Source organism: Bos grunniens, chromosome X, assembly GCF_055505025.1.
Source record: "Bos grunniens cultivar Pamir isolate PY7600 chromosome X, Bosgru_T2T1.0, whole genome shotgun sequence".
NCBI lineage: Eukaryota > Metazoa > Chordata > Mammalia > Artiodactyla > Bovidae > Bos > Bos grunniens.
The window spans coordinates 1,186,297-1,207,757 of NC_141194.1; the positions used below are offsets into that span (position 1 = coordinate 1,186,297).

Sequence of the window (21,461 nt, forward strand, 5' to 3'; positions counted from 1 at the left end):
TCTTGCCTGGAGAATCCCGTGGACAGAGGAGCCTGGAGGGCTACAGTCCACGGGAGGCGGGTGGGTACAGGTGGATGGAGGCCCAGAGTCTGGGAGCCCCTGCCAGGAAGGCACAGGGCTGAGACCTGGATGGACGGGTCACTTTGCATCTGAGCGGTAGGCTTCTAGGTGAGTGAGTTGCTATGTGTAGGAAGTGGCTGGTCCTAGGAGGTTTACTATAGGATCAACGCCGGTCAGTTCAGTTCAGTCACTCAGTCGTGTCTGACTTTTTGCGATGCCATGGACCGCAGCACGCCAGGCCTCCCTGTCCATCACCAACTCCCGGAGTCCACCCAAACCCATGTCCATTGAGTCGCTGAAGCCATCCAACCATCTCATCCTGTGTCGTCCCCTTCTCCTCCCGCCTTCAATCTTTCCCAGCATCAGGGTCTTTTCAAATGAGTCAGCTCTTCGCATCAGGGGGCCAAAGTACTGGAGCTTCACCTTCAGCATCAGTCCTGCCAATGAACACCCAGGACTGATCTCCTCTAGGATGGGCTGGTCTCACTGATTTCCTTTAGGATCAACGTAGCAAACATGAATTTGGTATCTTCCCTGTCTCCTGTATTTTATGTTACAAAATTCCTTTTCTTCAGCAAAGTACACTTGATTTACGATATTTTTATAAGTTTCAGCGATACAACAGAGTCACCGTTTCTAAAAGCTATACTCCATTTCTCTGTGTGTTCGTCACTATCTCATGTCCGACTCTTTGCGACCCCATGGACGGTAGCCCACCAGGCTCCTCCGTCCACGGGATTCTCCAGGCAAGAGTACCGGAGTCGGTTGCCATTTCCTCCTCCAGGGGATCTTCCCAACCCAGGGGTCAAACCTGTGTCTCCTGTATTGTAGGCAGATTCTTTACCACTGATCCACCAGAGAAGCCATAATAAATACTGTTAGGACATCGAAATAGAGGCTTTGAAAACATAAAATTAGATCCATAACTCCTAAGACACATCTAAATAGACTCCAAGACGAAAAATACTAAACACTGAAAATATTCAAAGAACGCAAAAATGTACCTTTAACCTCAGACCAGGAAACTGTTTGCTAATTCTAAGGCAAAACACCAATTTCACTCCAAAAAAAAAAAAAAAAATGTACATTGTTGACCAAAAAAAAAAAAAAAAAATACCAAGGGCTTAAGAATCTGTGTTTCCACTCCAGGGAACAAAGGTTCAATCCTTGCTCAGGGAACTAAGATCCCACATGCCTGGCAGCAGGGCCCCCTAAAATTAATTATTTTAAATAAATGTGTACAAAAACACCATAAGCAAAATCAGACAGAAACGATGAACTGGGACAAAGTCTGCAACCCTCGTTGCATTCAAAGAAGTATTTTCCTAAAATGCAAAGAGTTCTGAAAAGCCAAGAAATAAAAGTCTCTACAGAGAAGAAGGACAAAAGCGTCTGTTGACATAAAAACATATTTAAGAAACTTCCCTGGTGGTGCACTGATTAAGACTTCGCCTTCCAATACAGGGGTTGTGGGTTTGATCCCTGGTCTGGGGGCTAAGTTCCCACCTTAGGTATTGGGGGCCAGAGTGAGGTACTCCACCCGTGACAAAGGTCATGAAGAAGGAGGCTCGACATACGCAAAGGCAGGATCGAGCCTCAGGAGTCCCCCTGGAAATCCTCAAGCATCTACCCCCATAACCAGAGCCTGCCTACTTTACTACTTTGTGCTCTTACCTACACCTCTGACTTTACGGGGGCTGTCCCCCACCACCTCTTTCGGAGAAGGAGTTAACCTAGAGCTCCAGTCAATAAAAACTCTTGGGTGTGACAAGAGTGTTTTAACCTACAAACTCCTCTGAAGGTTCTCTAGCCTGCCTGACAGGCTCGTCCGGCCACATGTGATTGCTCACAGCCTCCCAACCGTGAGAGGCACGAGATGCTTTAAACCTTCTAAAAACAGGTTCCTTAGAAAAGTTAGAAAACTATTAGTATAAGTATAATGGGCTGATTAGAAATTGTATTGGTGAAGGGTTTTTCATTTGTTGAGCCAATGTTTTGTTGCTAAGTCTCCATATCCCCTGCCCTTACACACATTAATGAATATATAGAAGGAATAAGTATTAACCTTTGATATTAATCACGTTACACCTTAGGCTAAGTAAATTCTTCCCTTAACTAAGACCCACTACACCCTCACCCTGTAGGAATGTAACTTTATTTGGGTGGCGTCTGTTTTGAGAATAATCAGCCCTGGAGAAATAAGTGTCCTGATTGACTGACCGCTGTCACAAGCAGAGGGTCGTAAATTGTCAGCAGGCCCCCCTGGCCAGAAGATGATGTAACACCCCTAAGACCTCTGTATACATTTGTATGAAGCACCTGACTTTGATAAAAGTCAGGACTGCTGACCCCGCGTGACTTTTGCATAACATCTCAGTGTATAAAAGTAGACCATGGAAAATAAAGAATTGGGATCAGTTTCTCGAAATACTGGTCTCCCCATGTCGCTCTCTCTCTCACTCTGGTTGAGTCTCCATCTGGAGCGAGGAACCCACCATGCTTACTAATTATGCCTGGGCTTCTAAGATCCGACCGGGGAGGCCTCAGTGTCTCCTCTCCTTCGGGAGAACGGAAGGACGCCTGCAGCCTATGTAAGTGGTGCAAACTTCTTGTTTTGAAGTTTTATTGGTCTCCCGCGTAAACCAAGCTACTCAGCCTCTTTTCTCCACTGAATTTTCCTACTGAGCTATCCTTATTCTATTACTCTTTATATCTTTAATTAATATTTAATTAAGCTATTGTATCCTGATCTTCGCCTATGCCGTCTCTCCTTCGAATACCCTGGATCAGCCGGGGCTGATCCTCGGCACTTAGGGTCAAGACATCAAAACTTAAATTAGAAACAATACTGCAACAAATTCAACAAAGATTTAAAAACAAAAACTTGTGACCACCCCCCCATGGACTGCAGCCACCAGGCTCCTCTGTCCATGGGATTCTCCAGGCAAGAATACTGGAGTGGGTTGCCTCCTCCAGATCTTCCTGACCCAGGGATCAAACCCGAGTCTCTTACATCTCGTGCACTGCAGACATATTCTTTAATGCTTGAGCCATCGGGAAAGCCCCAGAAACAATACTGTAACAAAATCAGTAAACACTTAAAAAAAAGCTTAAGACAGAAACAGTATTATAACAAACACAATGAAGTGAAGTGAAAGTCACTCAGTCGTGTCTGACTCTTTGCAACCCCATGGACTGACTATACAGTCCACTGAATTCTGCAGGTCAGAATACTGGAGTGAGTAGCCTTTCCCTTCTCCACGGGAATCTTCCCAACCCCAGGGATCGAACCCAGGTCTCCCTCATTGCAGGCAGATTCTTTACCATCTGAGCCACCAGGGAAGCCCAAGAATACTGGAGTGGGTAGCCTTTTCCAGGGGATCTTCCCAACCCAGGAATCGAACCGGGGTCTCCTGCATTGCAGGAGGATTCTTTACCAACTGAGATATCAGGGAAGCCCAAAACAAATACAGTAAAGGCTTTAAAACAATAAAAATATATTTTAAAAATTCTAAATGCCTAAAAAATAAAAAACAAAAAAATACTGAAATGGTCCTTCAAATCACAGGTCCAACTTTACACCCAGTGAGGGACATGTTAATAGCTAATGAAAACTGCAAGGTACCATCTGACCCAGCAGGTTGGTGAGAGTTCAAAGACTTCAACATCACGTTCTCCGGTGTGGCCACGGGGACAACGCTCTGACCCACAAAGTGGATAGGAGTGCAAAACGGCTCAGTCCCCGTCGGGGAAAACTCTGTAATATCTACCCCAATTACATGTGATTGTATCGTTTGATCTTGCAAAGTCACTTCTAGGAATCGGCTGTGAAGAGGCCAGGTCAGGTGGCAACTCAGAGCTCTTTGCAACAGCACTGCGTCTCCACGCAGAAACCATGTATCAGCCAGCTGCCGTTGTAGTCGTTCGCTCTCCAAGTCGTGTCTGACTCTCTGTGACCCCACGGACCGTCATGAATTTACAAAGATTAAACCCTACACATTCTTGCAAGAGCTTTGTATTTTTAAACTCCCTTTTTGAGGTCTTTGACCCATTGAGAGTTGATGTAAGGGTCTATTCATAATAGTGGAGCATGTGGTATTCTGTTTAGTCGCTCAGTCGTGTCTGATTCTATGCGACCCCGTGGACTGTAGCCGGCCAGGCTCCTCTGTCCATGGGTTTCTCTAGGTTTGTGTCCAACTCTTATGACCCCATGGATGGCAGCCCACCAGGCTCCTCTGTCCATGGGTTTCTGTAGGTTTGTGTCTGACTCTTGTGACCCCGTGGATGGTAGCCCGCCAGGCTCCTCTGTCCGTGAGATTCTCCAGGCCAGAATCCTGGACTGGGTTGCCATGCCCTCCTCCAGGACAGCTTCCCGACGCAGGGATCACACCCGAGTCTTACGTCTCCAGGGCTGTGTAAATTCAGGATGCTAACCTGACCCCAACGGCGCCAGCTGCCCATCCCGGACGGAAGCGTACCAGCCGCCCTGTCAAAGCTCTCACCTGCTCCTCTAATTCTAAAACCATTCAGTTTTGCAGCCTCCTGGTCCGACACTGCAAAAGACAACTGCTTGCCCCAGGGTTTGGGTCTGGACAGCCAGGCGCTCATGAAGAAAGGCAACCGTGGGTTCCCAGCTGGCTCAGAGGTAAAGGACTGGCCGGGCCAAGGCAGGAGACACGGGTTCCAGCCCTGACCTGGGGACGATCTCACATGCCACGGGGGCAACAACTGTGCTCCAGGACCCGGAACCCACAACTCCTGAAGCCCGTGTTCCACAAACCAGGAAGTCACCGCAATGATAAGTCCACACGCTCCAACTAGACACCAGCCCCCTCTCTCTTCAACGAGAGAAAGCCCACGTGTAGCAACCAAGACCCAGCACAGCCAAAAGTAAATCAATCAATAAAAAGCAATTAAAAAAAAAAAAAAGGCAGTTCAGATCTTGGCAAACGAACGGTTGGCGAAGGCATAGCATTTGCAGAGCACGCCGAGCGCTCCCTTGCCAGCTATGTTTAGACGCTCCGCGGTCATGCTTCTGTCTAACTCGGAGGGCTGACCTCACGGCTCGGGGATGGGCAGCAGCTTGGGAAAATAGCAGCATGACAGTGCTCCGTACGCCGAGCTCGCGACACGTGAGAGCCGCCCCTAAAGTCACGGGGAAGAACAAATCTGACTCCGTCTCTTGGTGTCGCTCGGTCGTGTCCGACTCTTTGCGACCCCGTGGACTGCAGCACGCCAGGCTTCCCTATCCTTCACCACCTCCTCCTGGAACTTGCTCAAAATCATCCCTATTGGATCTTCTTCTACTTTAACCTTTGTCCTCTTTTGCTTTGCGTTACAAATGTTGCCCATAGCCTGAAATAGGGACAGTTCACCCTCTGGTTCTGATCTTTAAGGGCGTGACCCTTTTCCACTCACAGAGAGATTTAAAAAGTTGCAGAAGAGAGAATAACCTTTGTTTGGTTGGAGATTTATAGTAACATTGTAGACAGGATAGTTCATTGTTAGGTTCTGACCTTTAAGGGTATCACATTCATAGATAAAAAGTTGCAGAATGGAAAATAACATTTGTCTTCTTGGAGGGTCATCAGTTCAGTTCAGTCCCTCAGTCCTGTCAGATTCTAACACCAAAAACACATTCTCAGTGTCAGATCTGTAGGAGTATAACCCTTTTCCATTCACAGAGAGATTTAAAAAGTTGCAGAATAGAGAATAACCTTTGTCTGCTTGGAGGTTTAGAGTAACATTATAAACAGACACGACAGTCCATTCTCAAGGCTCTGACCTTTAAGGGGAGGACACTTCCATTCACAGGGAGATAGGAGGTTGCAGAACAGAGAAAAACACCTGTGTTGTTGGAGGTTAAGATGAGCATCACAATGGACACGGATTGCTGAACCAAGAAGTTTGCAACCACTAACCTCATCCCCTCCCTCACCTGGCCCTTAACAAGGCTTGCTGAAACATTCAGGAGGTTCAGCATTTGAGGACACAAGACACCTGACTCCTTGCATGAGCCTGCAGTAAAGCTTTCTCTGCTCCAAACTTGCAACATTTCAGCTTGTTCATCTTCACTGTGCACTGAGCAGACAGACTTGTATTCAGTAACAGAAGAGGAAGGTGTGTGTGTAATTCACTCATAAAAAAAGCAGATGTGGTGATGCTGGTTGTTTTTTCGCGAATGATGAGAAAAAAAAAACAACAACCAGGAAAGCAAGGATGGCTTTTCTAAGCAAGATGCAGACACTGTGCAGGAAATAATCTATCACTCGGACCACGAAAAGACTGCTTCATCCCAGGGAACCAAAACTGCCTCAGAAGACAGCAAAAGGAAAAACAGAAACGGTGCCATGTGGGAAGAAGGTCACGTTCTTTGTCTACAAAGAGTTCTTGCAAAATAATCTGAAACCATTTAACAACTCTCCGGAAAAGAGACAAGAAGGAAACGAACAAGAAATTCACCGAGACCGAAAAAGACACAAATGTAAACAAGGATGTGGGAACTGGCTCAGTCCTGTCTGACTCTCTGTGACCCTGTGGGCTGTAGCCCATCAGGCTCCTCTGTCTATGGGATTCTCCAGGCAAGAATCCTGGAGTGGGTTGCCATGCCCTCCTCCAGGGGGTCTTTTCCGACCCAGGGATCGAACCCAGGGTTCCTGCACTGCAGGGAGATTCTTTACCACTGAGAACCATGATGGGGAATTTTCAAACCCTCACGCACACATAAATCGCAAGGATCACACAGACACAGGAGCGAACACAAGTTAGGGCAGGAGATGCGGCCGAAAGCGCTGCATTACGTCAAAGTCAGCCTGCTGGTCTGGGATATGGTACCTGTAACTGTCATGATACAAGAGGGCTCCTCTTGCAGAAAAGCAGGAACACTGTTGCTCCATTGAATTCTTTATAACTGTACCTGAATCTAAAACTATCTCAAACTAGCTGCTTTTATTTATATGTGTATTTTGGCCAATACACCCAGCCTGCAGTTCCCCAACCAGGGATCGAACCCGGGGTCCCGGCAGTGAGAACACCAAGTCCTAACGGCTGGTCCGCCCGCCAGGGAAGTCCCAGGAACTTTTTGTAAAAAGACTAAACTCATGCCTTCAAAAAAAAAAAGAATATAGCCTTCTTAAAGTATAAAGCAAGGAGATCCAACCCGTCCATCCTAAAGGAAATCAGTCCTGAATATTCACTGGAAGGACTGATGCTGAAGCTGAAACTCCAATCCTTTGGCCACCTGATGTGAAGAGCTGATTCACTGGAAAAGACCCTGATGCTAGGAAAGATTGAAGGCAGGAGGAGAAGGGGACGACAGAGGATGAGATGGTTGGATGGCATCACCAACTCGATGGACATGAGTTTGAGCAAGCTCTGGGAGATGGTGATGGACAGGGAGGCCTGGCGTGCTGTGATCCATGGAGTCGCAGAGAGTCGGACATGACTCAACGACTGAACTGAACTGACAGTATAAAGCAAAACGCGGCTTCCCTGGTGGCTCAGCAGTAAAGAATCCGCCTTGCAATGCAGGAGACACGGGTTCAGTCTCTGGTCCACGAGCATACCACATGCCAGGGAGTAACTAAGCCTAGTGAGCCACAACTCCTAAGGCCTGAGATCTAGAGCCTGGGAGCCAAACTACTGAAGCTTGCATGCCCTGGAGCCCGGGCTCGGCAACAAGAGAAGCCCCCACAGTGAGAGGCCCCCGCTCGCCTCAACTAGAGAAAAAGCCCACGTGTAGCGACAAAGACCCAGTGCTGTCAAAAATAAATACACATGAAATACATGAAATTTAAAAAAAAAAAAAAAAACAACCTCAAAACCAAGAACTCTGCCATCTTGGCCCCTGTCCAGCTATGTTGAAAGGACCCGAGCCTTGTGGCCACTTTTAGAATTGGGGGCCTACTGCATGCCTGGTCCCTTTTTTATCAGATACGGGCGGCTGGATGCCCAGCCGAGGCTCCTCGCTATCATGAGACAGGAGTTGGCGCCAGGTACAGGGGTTTTGAAAGCCCAGCACAGTGGCAACACCGTCTCCCCTCTGTTATCTATGAGGTTCCTGGACTTTGATTTATGTTCCGCGTTTCCTATCTTCTGCAGACACGTGTAAGCCGCTGTGAATTCTCTGTGAGAGCATGTGGGTCGCCTATTCACTGCTTCACCCCTTAAATCTTTGCTCCTGTGCTCTCCTGGGAAACAACAGAAGTCTGCTAGGAGAGCATCAGGGAAAGAGAAATCGAAGCCACAGTGAGTCGGTGGTTCACAGCTGTGTGGATGGCGGCTATGTTAAAGGGAGGAGGGAGAGCGGAGGACGGAAGGGGAGAGAGAGAGGAAAAAGAAAGAGGAAAAAAGGAGGAAATGGAGAAAGAGGTAAAATAAGAAAGGGAGACAGGAGGACAGAAAGGAGAGACAAAGAAAGGGAGGGAGAAAGGAAGAAACTATAAAGTTAGCGAGGAGGTACAGAAATCAGAACCAACGCAAGGTTGACGCGAACGTAAGCTGGAGTGGCCACTTTGGCAAAGAGTCTGACAGTGGCTCTTCAAGAGGTTAAACATGGAGATACAAGAGCCCAGCTGTGCCACACCGAGGTATCAGTCTATCCCAGAGAAATGAAACCATGCATCTGCTCACACACGCATGATGAAGCTTGATTCAGAGGAGCTTGATTCACAATAGCCAGAAAAGTGAGAACAGCCCAAGTGTTGATGGATTGATGGATGGATGTTGGATGGATGGCTGGGTGGGTGGATGGATGTTGGATGGATGGGTGGGTGGACGGAGGAATGATGGATGATGCATGGATGATGGATGGATGGATGGATGATGGATGGATGGGTGGGTGGATGGGTGGGTGGATGATGGGTGGATGGGTGGATGGTGGATGATGGATAGATGGGTAGATGGATGATGGATTGATGGATGGATAGACGGATGGATGATGGATGATGGATGAGTGGGTGGATGATGGGTGTACGAATGATGGATAGATGGATGATGGGTGAGTAGATGGATGGATGATGGATGGATGAGGGGTGATGGATGGATGGGTGGATGATAGATGGATGTATGGATGATAGATGGGTGGGTGGATGGACAGATCGATGGATGGATGGATGGATGGGTACATGGACGATGGATGGATCAATGGATATGTGGATGGATGCATGCATGCATGCTGTATGATGGATGGATGATGGGTGGATGGGTGGATGGATGATGGATGGATGGTTGGTTGATGGATGAGTGGATGGATGGATGGATAGATGGATGGATGATAAGATAGTATATGATGGATGGATGGATGGGTGGATGGATGGATGGATAGATGGATGGATGATAAGATAGTATATGATGGATGGATGGATGGGTGGATGGATGGTTAAACAGCATGAGGTCCACCCACACGGTGGAATATGACGCAGCCATGAAAAGGAGTGAAGCTCTGACACAGGCTACAATGTAGATGGAGACCCCGAACACACGATGTTCAGAGACAGAAATCACACGTGAAAGGCCATATATTTCATGATCCAATTTATACAAAATGCAGAAATAGGCAAACATATGGAGACAGAGTGCACACTGGTGGTTTCCAGGGGCTGGAGAGGAGGGAGAAGAGTGAGGAACATACAGCTAATACGTACAGGAATCTTTTTGTGGTTGCTGGTGTTTAGTTGCTAAGTCATTTCCGACTCTTTTGCGACCCCGTGGACTGTAGCCCCACCAGGTTCCTCCGTCCATGAGACTTTCCAGGCAATGACACTGCAGTGGGTGGCCATTTCCTCCTCCAGGGGAATCTTCCCGACCCAGGGGTCGAACCTGCGTCTCCTGCATTGCCAGGAGGATTCCTTACCACTGAGCCACGTGGGAAGGAGCTGATAAAAAGAAGTTCAAAAATGACGTAGGGGTGGTGCTTGTCCAACTCTGCAAATACCCTAAGAAGCCCCGAATTGCGCCATAGAAAGGGTGCACTGTATGGTGAACACAGTCTCGGTTTAAAATGGGGGAGACGCCGTGTTTAATCATGAATAATGGGGGTGAGTGGGTACTTGGAAGCTCTGGCATTCTTCTCAAAGATGAATAATAACCTACATTACCCACCCTTTCCTGCTGCTGTTACCAACACTGTCTACTTTACTATGCATGTGGGTATGGTGTGCTTGGCCACTCAGTCATGTCTGACTCTTTGCAACCCCATAGACTGTAGCCCACCAGGCTCCTCTGTCCGTGGGGACTCTCCGGGCAGGAATACTGGAGTGGGCTGCCAGTCCTGTCTCAAGAGTCCTCAAAATTGAGAGGAAATAATGTTAAAGTGATGCATGTCTGCCCTTCTAACTCAACTGGCTGCAGGATTCTGTTTTCCCGAAACACAGCATCACTGAGAAAGGCTGTGTCGGTAAACCACGACAATTAAGAAGCTTACACATCTCACTAGTGAGAATCTTCTGATAGACACACCGTGAGAAGCGGACTTGAAGGATAAAGTGTCCAGTTCGGACACTGTACCCGCCTGTGACCCGTCTTGTGACCACGGAAGAGGAACATGACAGTCATTCATTCTGGGGACAGACTGATCTCCAGGCCTTAAGGCGGGACAGCAAAGCGGGGGCAGAGATGGGAAGGCTTAGGGCACGGTTAGATCACATCATCTATCCATCAACCCTCAAAGGAGGCTGGCAGAAAAGGAAACAGCCCACAGAGTTGTCCGGACCTTATGTTAAAAAGTTCCTTTGTCCTCAAACATCTCTACCCATGCCCTGATTTCATCCTTTCTCATGAGTAATATTCCACTGTATGTATGTACCACATTCTTTTCCATTCATCTGTTGACAGCCGTCTACGTTGCTTCTACATCCTGGCTATTGTAACGCAGTGCTGCTGTGAGCACTGGGGCGCATGTATCTTTTTAAATGAGGGTTTTGTCTGGCTGTGTGCCTAGGAGTGAGACTGCGGAATCACACGGTAATAATGTGTTTAGCTTTCTAAGGAACCTCCATGCTCTTGAGCCTACATCAATGGACATTGCCACCAACGGTGGAGGAGGGCTCCCTTTTCTCCACACCCTCTCCAGCATTTATTGGGTGTAGATTATTTTGACGATGGCCATTCTGACCAGTGGTACCTCATGGTCGTTTTGAGGTGAATTTTGGTTCATTGTATAGCAGACATTAACACAAGGTACTGAAGCAAGTATACCCCAATTTAAAAAATAATAACATTAAATTGAATATTAAAAAAACAATTTAAATTACTCAGTGCTGTGAGCAGTGGTCTGAGGAATGATAGTCTCAATGTGTTACACGTATCACATTTTCCAGTGAATTTTGCCAACAGACCCACATCTCCCTGGTCACCCCGAGGACAAGGCTCGTTGATCTCCACCCCCATCTTCCAAAAGAAGAGAGGACAAGAGAAAAACAGTGTCAGTGGCGGTGTCTACAGGAAAATTCTGCAACCTCCCTAGCCGTATGCCACATAACACCAAAGGAATGGTTTTCACAGGCAAGAACACTCTTCAGAATTCTTTTGTAATGAATACATCGCAGGCATATTTTTTAAACCCTAAATAAGCCCAAGTCCTAAGGATATTCCAAGTGATCAGGAAACTTGCTTTGGGGGGAACACAACCATAATCTGAAGGACCAGATGGCAAGGCCCCCAGAAAATTTTACTGAACTATACGATTTAATGGGTGGATTATTTGCCAGTAATCCTAACGGAAGTCAACACTGCACATTCATTGGAAGGACTGAAGTTGAAGCTGAAGTTGCAATACTTTGGCCACTGGATGCAAAGAGCTGACTCATTGGAAAAGACCCTGATGCTGGGAACGATGGAAGGCGGGAGGAGAACGGGGCAACAGAGGATGAGATGGCTGGATGGGATCACCGATGCGATGGACATGAGTTTGGGTGAACTCCGGGAGTTGGTGATGGACACGGAGGCCTGGGGTTCTGTGATTCATGGGGCTGTAAAGAGTCAGACACGACTGAGCGACTGAACACACACGCATCACAGCTGACAGGGACTCAGCTTCTTTAATACTGGCATCCCTAATTGGCTTTCTTGTAGTACAACCTATGCACATAAAGTATGTAGTGCTTACAGGTCTCTCCAGAGACACACATCAAGAGCACACACAGAGAGCAAGACAGAGAGAGACACAGACATGTCTGGACGTGAGAGCTGGGCCCTAAAGAACGCTGAGCACCAAAAATGGATGCTTTGGAACTGTGGTGTTGGAGAAGACTCTTAAGAGTCCCTTGGACTGCAAGGAGAGCCAACCAGTCCACTAAAGGAGATCGGTCCTGGGTGTTCATTGGAAGGACTGATGCTGAAGCTGAAACTCCAGTACTTTGGCCACCTGATGCAGAGTTGACTCATTGGAAAAGACTCTGATGCTGGGAGGGACTGGGGGCAGGAGGAGAAGGGGACGACAGAGGATGAGATGGCTGGATGGCATCACTGACTGGATGGACATGAGTCTGAGTGAACTCTGGGAGTTGGTGATGGACAGGGAGGCCTGGTGTGCTGTGATTCATGGGGTCGCAAAGAGTCGGACACGACTGAGGGACTTCACTTTCACTTTCCCTTAGGGAACCGAAGTCTTTCTTCAAATGGACATCGTCAACTGATAAGATGAGGCCCGCCCACATTATGGCAGATAATCCAGTTAACTCAAAGTCTACTAACTTCAAATTTTTAATGTGGGGCCATTTTTATAGTGTTTATTGAATTTGTTACAATACTGCTTGTTTTTTTCTGTTTTTTTTTTTTTTTGGGGGGGGTGGTTTCTTGCAACAAGGCAAATGCTGGTTGCTATAACAAAGTTACCGAAACTAGGTGCTTTAAACCACAGGCGTGATTCTCAGAGTCCTGCCCGCTGTGGGTCTGAGATCACAGTGAGAATAGATTCGTTGCCAGGAGGCAAAGCTCTCCTCCTGGTCCATACACCTGCACACTTGCTGTATCCTCGTGTGATGGAGAGACAGCTCTGATTTCTCTTCCCCCCTCTCACAAGGCCACTCATCCCATCATGGGGACCCCACCCTCATGGCTTCATCTAACCCTCATCACCTCCCAAAGATGCCCCTCCACATCCCAGCACATCCCCTTCGGGGGCCAGGGTTTCCACATATGAATTCCAGGGGGATACAGAGACTCAGTCCACAGCAAGCTCACACCGTCTCAGCTGGAGGTGTGGACCTCGGAAGGCTGGAGGTGAAGGAGGAAAGCCAAGGCTGGGGGCTACCTGGTAGGGCTTCTCTTGAGCCGTCAGCAGATCCCTACCTACTTGCCGTCACCCCTGACTGTGGCTGTGCTCCTCCCGTTATCCCACCTTCCCAGCCCCGATACACACCAACCCCCCACTAGGGTGATCAGGTCAAAACCAGGCAGGGATACCACCAGCTTCCCAGGGACGTCCGTCCTGCGAGACGCCAGGCACACAGCCTCGCTGCTGGCTCGGGCACCACACCCACACCCTCTCTGGGATCCCAGGCCGGGTTCCTTCCCGAGGCCAAGCACGCTGCGGCAGCCTGGGCAGGTCTGACCACACCCCTGGGTCTGGCCACCGAGGACCCAGGCGTGAGATCCTAGACGCGAGCAGAAAAGGAGGTGACCCAGTTACTGCTTCCCAGAGCTGGTCCTCACACATGACACTCTGCCACCTGGAGACCCTGATCTGGGAACAACCTGGAGACCCCCATCATTTGAGTCCCACCTGAAGACCCTCATTATCTGACACCCTCATCATCTGAGACCCTGATCTGGGAACAACCTGGAGAGGCCATCATCTGAGCACCATGCAGAGACCATCCTCTCTGAGCCCCACCTGGAGACCCACACCATCTGAGCCCCCCTGGAGACCCCCACCATCTGAGCCCCACCTGGAGACTCCCACCATCTGAGCCCCCCCTGGAGATCTCTCATCATCTGAGCCCCACCTGGAGACCCTCGTCATCTGAGCCCCACCTGGAGACCCTCATCATCTGAGCCCCACCTAGAGACCCCCATCATCTGAGTCCCACCTGGAGACCCTCATCATCTGAGCCCCACCTGGAGACCCTCATCATCTGAGCCCACCTGGAGACCCTCATCATCTGAGCCCCACCTGGAGACCCCCACCATCTGAGCCCCACCTGGAGACCTCCATCATCTGAGTCCCACCTGAAGACCCTCATCATCCGAGCCCCACCTGGAGACCCCCATCATCTGAGCCCCACCTGGAGACCCCCATCATCTGAGCCCCACCTGGAGACCCTCATCATCTGAGCCCCACCTGGAGATCCCCATCATTTGAGTCCCATCTGGAGACCCTCATCATCTGACACCCTCATCATCTGAGACCCTGATCTGGGAACAACCTGGAGAACCTCATCATCTGAGCACCATGCAGAGACCATCCTCTCCGAGCCTCACCTGAAGACCTTCATCATCTGAGCTCCCCCAGAGATCCTCATCATCTGAGCCCCACCTGTAGACCTTCATCATCTGAGCCTCACCTGAAGACCTTCATCATCTGAGCCCCCCTGGAAACCCTCATCATCTGAGCGCCACCCTGAGACCCTCATCATCTGAGCACCCCCTGGAGACCCCCACCATATGAGCCCCCCCGGAGACCCCCATCTGAACTTCACCACCCACAGCCCAGGAGACTCTCCGTCATCTGAGCCCCACCTGGAGACTCTCATCATCTGACTCCCACCTGGAGACCTTCATCATATGAGTCCCACCTGACACCCTCATCATCTGAGCCCCTCTGGAGACTCTCTGTCACCTGAGCCCCACCTGGAGACCCCCATCATCTGAGCCTCACCTGGAGACCCTTGTCATCTGAGCCCCACCTGAAGACCCTCATCATCTGACTCCCACCTGGAGACCCCCATCTGAGCCCCGCCTGGAGACCCTCATCATCTGAGTCCCACCTGGAGACCCTCATCATCTGAGCCCACCTGGAGACCCCCATCATCTGAGCCCTGCCTGGAGACCCTCATCATCTGAGCCCACCTGGAGACCCTCATCATCTGAGCCCACCTGGAGACCCCCATCATCTGAGTCCCACCTGGAGACCTTCATCATCTGAGCCCACCTGGAGACCCCCATCATCTGAGCCCCGCCTGGAGACCCTCATCATCTGAGCCCCGCCTGGAGACCCCCATCATCTGAGCCCCGCCTGGAGACCCCCATCATCTGAGCCTCACCTGGAGACCCTCGTCATCTGAGCCCCACCTGAAGACCCTCATCATCTGACTCCCACCTGGAGACCCCCATCTGAGCCCCGCCTGGAGACCCTCATCATCTGAGCCCCACCTGGAGACCCTCATCATCTGAGCCCACCTGGAGACCCTCATCATCTGAGCCCACCTGGAGACCCCCATCATCTGAGCCCCACCTGGAGACCCTCATCATCTGAGCCCACCTGGAGACCCTCATCATCTGAGCCCCACCTGGAGACCCTCATCATCTGAACCCCACCTGGAGACCCGCATCTGAGCTTCACCACCCACAGCCCAGGAATGGGGTCCTCATCTGAGACCCCAGGCTCCCCCAGGCAGGCCCATGTCCACTCAACCCCACTGTACAGAGCCCTGCCTTAGCGTCCACTTTGGACTACCGGCTCCAGGGTCTGTTGTCTTGGCCCTGAGGGGTGCTCCCTGCTCTCTGGCCAAGTCCGTGTGAAAGAGGGGATGCCACACCAGCCTAGGAGACAGGGGACCGGGCACTGAGCTCAGAGGGGTCGACACCCACCCCCCAACTCCTCTGGGTGAGAAGCTTGAAATGTCGAGTGCTCAGCGGTTCCCAGGCACACAAGCAGAGTGCACTACAGGAACCCCATGGATCCTGCCAAACCGTCTTACGCAGCAGGGAAATGTGTAAACCCATGACGAGCGAACCAACGACAGCTTCCCTTTAAGGAGAAACGTATGGCTTCATTCAATTTCCTGCAGAGAAAATCAAAGCTGCTCAACATGCCTTCAGTTTAACCATTCAAATACAGGATGGATGGATGGATGGTGGAGATGTGAGACAGAGAGACAGATGAATGGATAGACAGATATAGACAGATGTCCATCCACAGATGGAAAGATGGACAAACTCAGAGACAGAGGGACAGACAGGTAGGTAAAGACAGATAGAGGGATGGAGGGAAATAAATATAGAGATGACAACACAAACTACATCTGTGTGTTGGTTGCTCAGCTGTGTCCGACTCTTTGCGACCCCATGGACTGTAGCCCACCAGACTCCTCTGTCCATGGGATTTCCCAGGCAACATTTCTACAGTGGGTTACCATTTGCTATTCTAAAGCAGCTACATATAATGAATAGCTAATAAGGACCTACTGTATAGCACAGGGAACTCTATTCATACTCTGTAAAAACCTATACAGGAAAAGAATTTTAACAAAAAGAGTGGTTATGTGTGTGTTAGTCTGTCAGTCATGCCCACCTCTGTGCAACCCCATGGGCTGTAGCCCGCCAGGCTCCTCTGTCCAGAAATTCCAGGCCAGAATACTGCAGTGGGTAGCCATTCCCTTCCCCAGGGGATCTTCCCTGACCCAGAGATTGAACCTGGATCTCCTGCGTGGTAGGCAGATTCTTTACCATCTGAGCCACCAGGAAAGCCATCAAGGAAGAAAATACACAGATACACATAAAAGATGAATTAACAATAAATATATAAATGATATATTGGCATTGGATGGCATCACCGACTCCATGGACGTGAGTCTGAGCAAACTCCAGAAGATGGTCAAGGATACGGAAGCCTGGCATGCTGCAGTCCATGGGGTCAGAGAGTCAGACACGACTGAGTGAATAAACAGCAATAACAATACAGATGACTAGTAACAGATACATAGAAAGATGATAGACACCAAGAGAGAGATGAGTAACTGACAGATCACAGATGCAGACACAAAAATACACAGATGATACAGATATTAGATACAAGTGATAAAAGGTCAATAGATGTTCAATCACAGATACATAGACACAAAAATACACAGATGATAAAGATATCAGATACAAATGATAAAAAGGTAAATAGATGTTCAATAAATAGAAAAGAGATATATGCATCAGTTCAGTTCAGTTCAGTGGCTCACTCGTGTCTGACTCTGTAACTCCGTGGACCGCAGCACGCTAGGCCTCCCTGTCCATCACCAACTCCTGGAGCTTGCTCAAACTCATGTCCATCGAGGCAGTGATGCAATCCAACCATCTCATTCTCTGTTGTCCCCTTCTCCTCCTGCCCTCAATCTTTCCCAGCATCAGGGTCTTTTCCAATGAGTCAGCTCTTCGCATGAGGTGGCCAAAGGATTGGAGTTTCAGCTTCAACATCACTCCTTCCAATGAATAGATGAAAGATAATAGATGCATAGATTTACTAGTAAGTAGCTGATAAGCAAGAGGAGAAGGGGACGACAGAGGATGAGATGGCTGGATGGCATCACAGACACCATGGACGTGAGTCTGAGTGAACTCCGGGAGTTGGTGATGGACAGGGAGGCCTGGCGTGCTGCAATTCATGGGGTTGCAGAGAGTCAGACACGACTGAGCGACTGAACTGAACTGAGATGATAAAAAAGTGCATAGACAGATATGTAATACATAGATGATAAATAATTGACTATAAAAAAGACATAGAATATAAAAGTGCACATATTCATATGTATAAATATGTACACTTACATTTATATATGTTTATAATTATGTTCTTTTGAGCAAGCTCCAGGAGTTGGTGATGGACAGGGAACCCTGGCGTGCCACAGCTCACAGGGTTGCAAAGAGTTGGACACGACTGAGCAACTGAACTGAACTGATAATTATATTTTATATATTTGTATCATGAAATGAAAATATCTCCTGTCACAGCAATAAATAAGAAATGTCCCAGCCATCAGCAATTTCTGGCCTCCAAATGTGAATGAAAATGTGTTAATCACTTAGTCTGACTGTTTGCAACTCCTTTGACTGTAGCCCACCAGTCTCCTCTGTCCATGGGATTCTCCAGGCAAGAACACTGGAGTGGGTTGCCATGCCCTCCTCCAGGGGATCTTCCCCACCCAGGGATCGAACCCGTGTTTAAGTCTCCTGCATTGGCAGGCAGGTTCTTTACCACTAGCACCACCTGGAAGCATCACGAGACAGCAAGCAGGAGACGCCTCTCACTCACGTGGGACCACAGGGTGGCAGCCGCCAGAGCTCAGAAGGTGGCCAACGGCACCCCACCATGTACAGCTCCCAGCCACGCGTTTGCAGGATGAGGCACAGAAGGGCTTGTATGTCCGTAACAGCTGCAGAACATGCAGCATTGTGTCTGAATTCTGTATAATTTATAGGATAGGGACCCACAGGGCTGCACATTCCCAAGGAGAAGGATTCTAGTTAAGCGTCAGGGTTGGTCCGCCCTGCTCCGGGAACCCAGGAACACAAGCTGTCAGAGCAATGGCTGTAGTGATTTCAGAAGCTTGTAGACTCCCCACCTTCTCAGAGGTTCAGGTCCTGCTCACAGGGCGGGCGAGACCGAGACCATCAGGGTCTCTTTCCAAATCCGCCCAGCACTGCCCTCCTTCCCGAGTGGAGGTGAGAGCGGAACTCCGAAGGTAGCCTGAGTTAGGGAAGTCCCAGCATCATTTGGAATTCAAAGAAACAATCAAGGAAGAAGTAACTGCTGAAATGGGCTTTGCTGATGGCTCAGTGGTAAAGAACCTGTCTGCCGATGCAGGAAACGTGGGTTCTATCCCTGGGCTGCGAAGATCCCCTGGAGAAGGGAATGGCGACCCACTCCAGTATCCTGGTCTGGACAATCCCCTGGAACGAGGAGCCTGGCTGGCTATAGTCCATGGGATCGCAGAGAGTCGGACACGACTGAGCGACTCACACACAGATGCTTAAACTCCCATCAGAGAGGAAGACGTTACCTATTTGATGATCACGAGCCCTCAGAGCTACAAGTGCCCGAGGGTGGGTAATGTCAACCCCTGTGACCCCACCCTGTCACCTCACCCTCAGTCAGAGGCCCCATGCACGAGCCAACTACAGAACCCAGAACGTCCCTCCACCACCTGGCCTTTCAAGATGCTTTCCTGGGGCGTCCCTGGTGGCTCAGCAGTAAAGAGGCCACCTGCCATAAAAATGCAAGAGACAACGGGTTTGATCTCTGACCCGGGAGGATCCCTTGGAGCAACTAAAGCCTATGGGCCACAACTGCTGAGCCCAGGGGCTGCGACTACTGAAGGCCACACACCCTAGAGCCCGCAGCCCACAAGAGAAGAGGGTAACTGGCAGGACGGCCAGGGGTCTCCAGACGGAGGAAATAGGCTGCAAGTGTTGGGTGTTTTTTTCTCTCTCTCTTAAGTGGCAGGAGCAAACAAACTACATGTGTCAGATTATTTTTTTCCCTTCTCTGTACAAAATTAAAAGGTTTCTTTTAAAATTTGGTGTTGCCACGATGACACCTGGTTCCACCTGAACTTAACTTTTCTCAAACCTTGAGCTAACCAATGCATTTTCTTAGGGAAATGTTTCTCTTAAGCTATGTGAATGAATTATTAGACTCTGATTTATTCAGGTCAGTTCTGCCTAGGATTCAGAACCGATAAGGGCTCAGCAAACCAGTATGTTTTATTCACACATTGTCCTCCTAATCTATGTTAATGAAACTATCTATTTGCTTGGAAACCTGCCCTTCTTCATGATTCAGGTCAACCGTTTAATGGCCCGGGATGACTCACCTGGTCCCAATGTTACCTCAAAATGTGGGTTGCGGGTGAGGGGCCTGGTGCCACTCTCTGAGTTTTGAGACAGCTCCTTTCTCTAATTAGCAGACTGCTAGTAGCTGTATAAGATCCAGCTAGAGACTAGCAGGGGGGCACTCTCTCTGCCCCCTTCTGATGTCTATGTCAGATGCTTTCTCTCTCTCTTTATACTTTAATAAAACTATATTACACAAAAGCTCTGAGCAATCAAGCCTAGTCACTGGGCCCGGATTGAATTTGTCTCCTCCAGAGGCCAAGAATCCCGGCGTCTTTCACAGCTCAGCAGCAACCTTTCAAAGAGAAGCCACAGCAGTGAGAAGCCTCCAAACCACGGGTAGAGCAGAGCCCGCTCACAGCCCACAGAAGCACCCTCTGTGCAGCAAAGATGACGCAGTGCAGCCAGACATTAATAAATAAATTTAAATTAAAAAAATTTAAAACGCTTTGCCAAAATCCAGCAGGGAGTTCACAGTCTTTTGAGCGTACACTGACCATCCTCCTTGCCTGGGGCCTCCAATAAACACTACACTTTCTTCACTATGACCTGGGCTCTGCAGACTCACTTAACCACATGTAGGGGGAAAAGACTCAGGTTTGGTTCAGTGACAGTTACAGCCTTGCTGCCCAAAGCAACTGGAAGGGAAAGCTCTCCCCTCGCTTGGAAAGACTGCCGACAGAGAACGCATAACCTGGTGAGCTCGGCTCAACTTGAGGGAAAGGACGTTGGAGGGACCTGAATCAGACCTCAACTGACGTGGGCTCAGCCCAGTGGCTTTTTGACTGAGCTGTGCTTACAAGCCACGGGACCTTTCTGGTGGCTCCAATGGTAAAAGAATCTGCTTACAACACAGGAGGCCTGGGTTGGATCCCTGGGTCGGGAAGATTCCCCTGGGAGAAGGGCATGCCAACCCGCTGCAGTGTTCTTGCCTGCAGAATGCCATGGACAGACAAGCCTGGCGGGCTACAGTCCATGGGGTTGCAGGCAGTTGGACACAACTGAGCAACTGATGCTATTACTACTTCTAGGAGCCCATAGACGGCCCCCGGCCAGATGGTTAAGCATCGGCGTACAGGACAGAATCAACGGTCAAAGGGAGCAGGCTATACAGATGCAGAAACAAGATGTGTCTGGACACAGACGCAGGCTGCTTCTCCAACCAGATGAACTGCACGGACTCAGATTTTTGTCCCAGAAAAGAAGGAAAACGGCAGAAAAAGCTCGTGCTGGGGGAGGATGGGGAAGCTCCGGGCCTTGGGGCTTACCACCCTTCTTGGTCAGATGGCGAGTATGTTTATCAATGCATTTCATGTTTCTCAACAACAGAAACACGATCAAAAAGAAGAGGAAGACCCTCTCACACTAGTTGACGAGAATGTAAATGGATTCGGCCACCACAGAGAACAGTACGCGAGTTCCTCAAAAAAAACCCTAAAAATAGAGCTACCGTATGGTCCTGCAATCCCACTCCTGGGCGTATATATCTGGAGAAAACTATAATTCTAAAAGATACATGCGTCCCAATGTTCACTGAAGCACTCATCACAATAGCCAAGACATGGAAGCAATGTCCATCCGTAGAGGAAGGGATAAAAAAGAGGCGGTACTTATTATGTGCAATGGAACATTACTCAGCC

General features: G+C 49.2%; 1 protein-coding gene across 14 annotated transcripts in view; it reads right to left on the reverse strand.

Moving 5' to 3' along the window:
- The window catches only part of DHRSX (dehydrogenase/reductase X-linked), a 188,021-nt gene that overhangs the window by 147,555 nt on the left and 19,005 nt on the right, over positions 1–21,461 (reverse strand). For 3 of the 14 annotated variants that reach the window (XR_015158301.1, XM_086386059.1, XM_086386060.1), the window contains exon 1: positions 9,705–9,882. The exons of 3 other annotated variants lie outside the window; for them this stretch is intronic. Coding sequence is in view for 8 of the 11 variants with exons in the window: in XM_086386059.1 (XP_086242185.1) it covers positions 9,705–9,801 (97 nt within the window). In the remaining 3 variants the exon portion in view is untranslated. Of the gene's footprint in view, positions 1–9,704; positions 9,969–21,461 lie in introns of those variants that run through there. 8 more of the 14 variants (XM_086386067.1, XM_086386068.1, XM_086386066.1 and 5 more) reach the window with 5 other exon arrangements.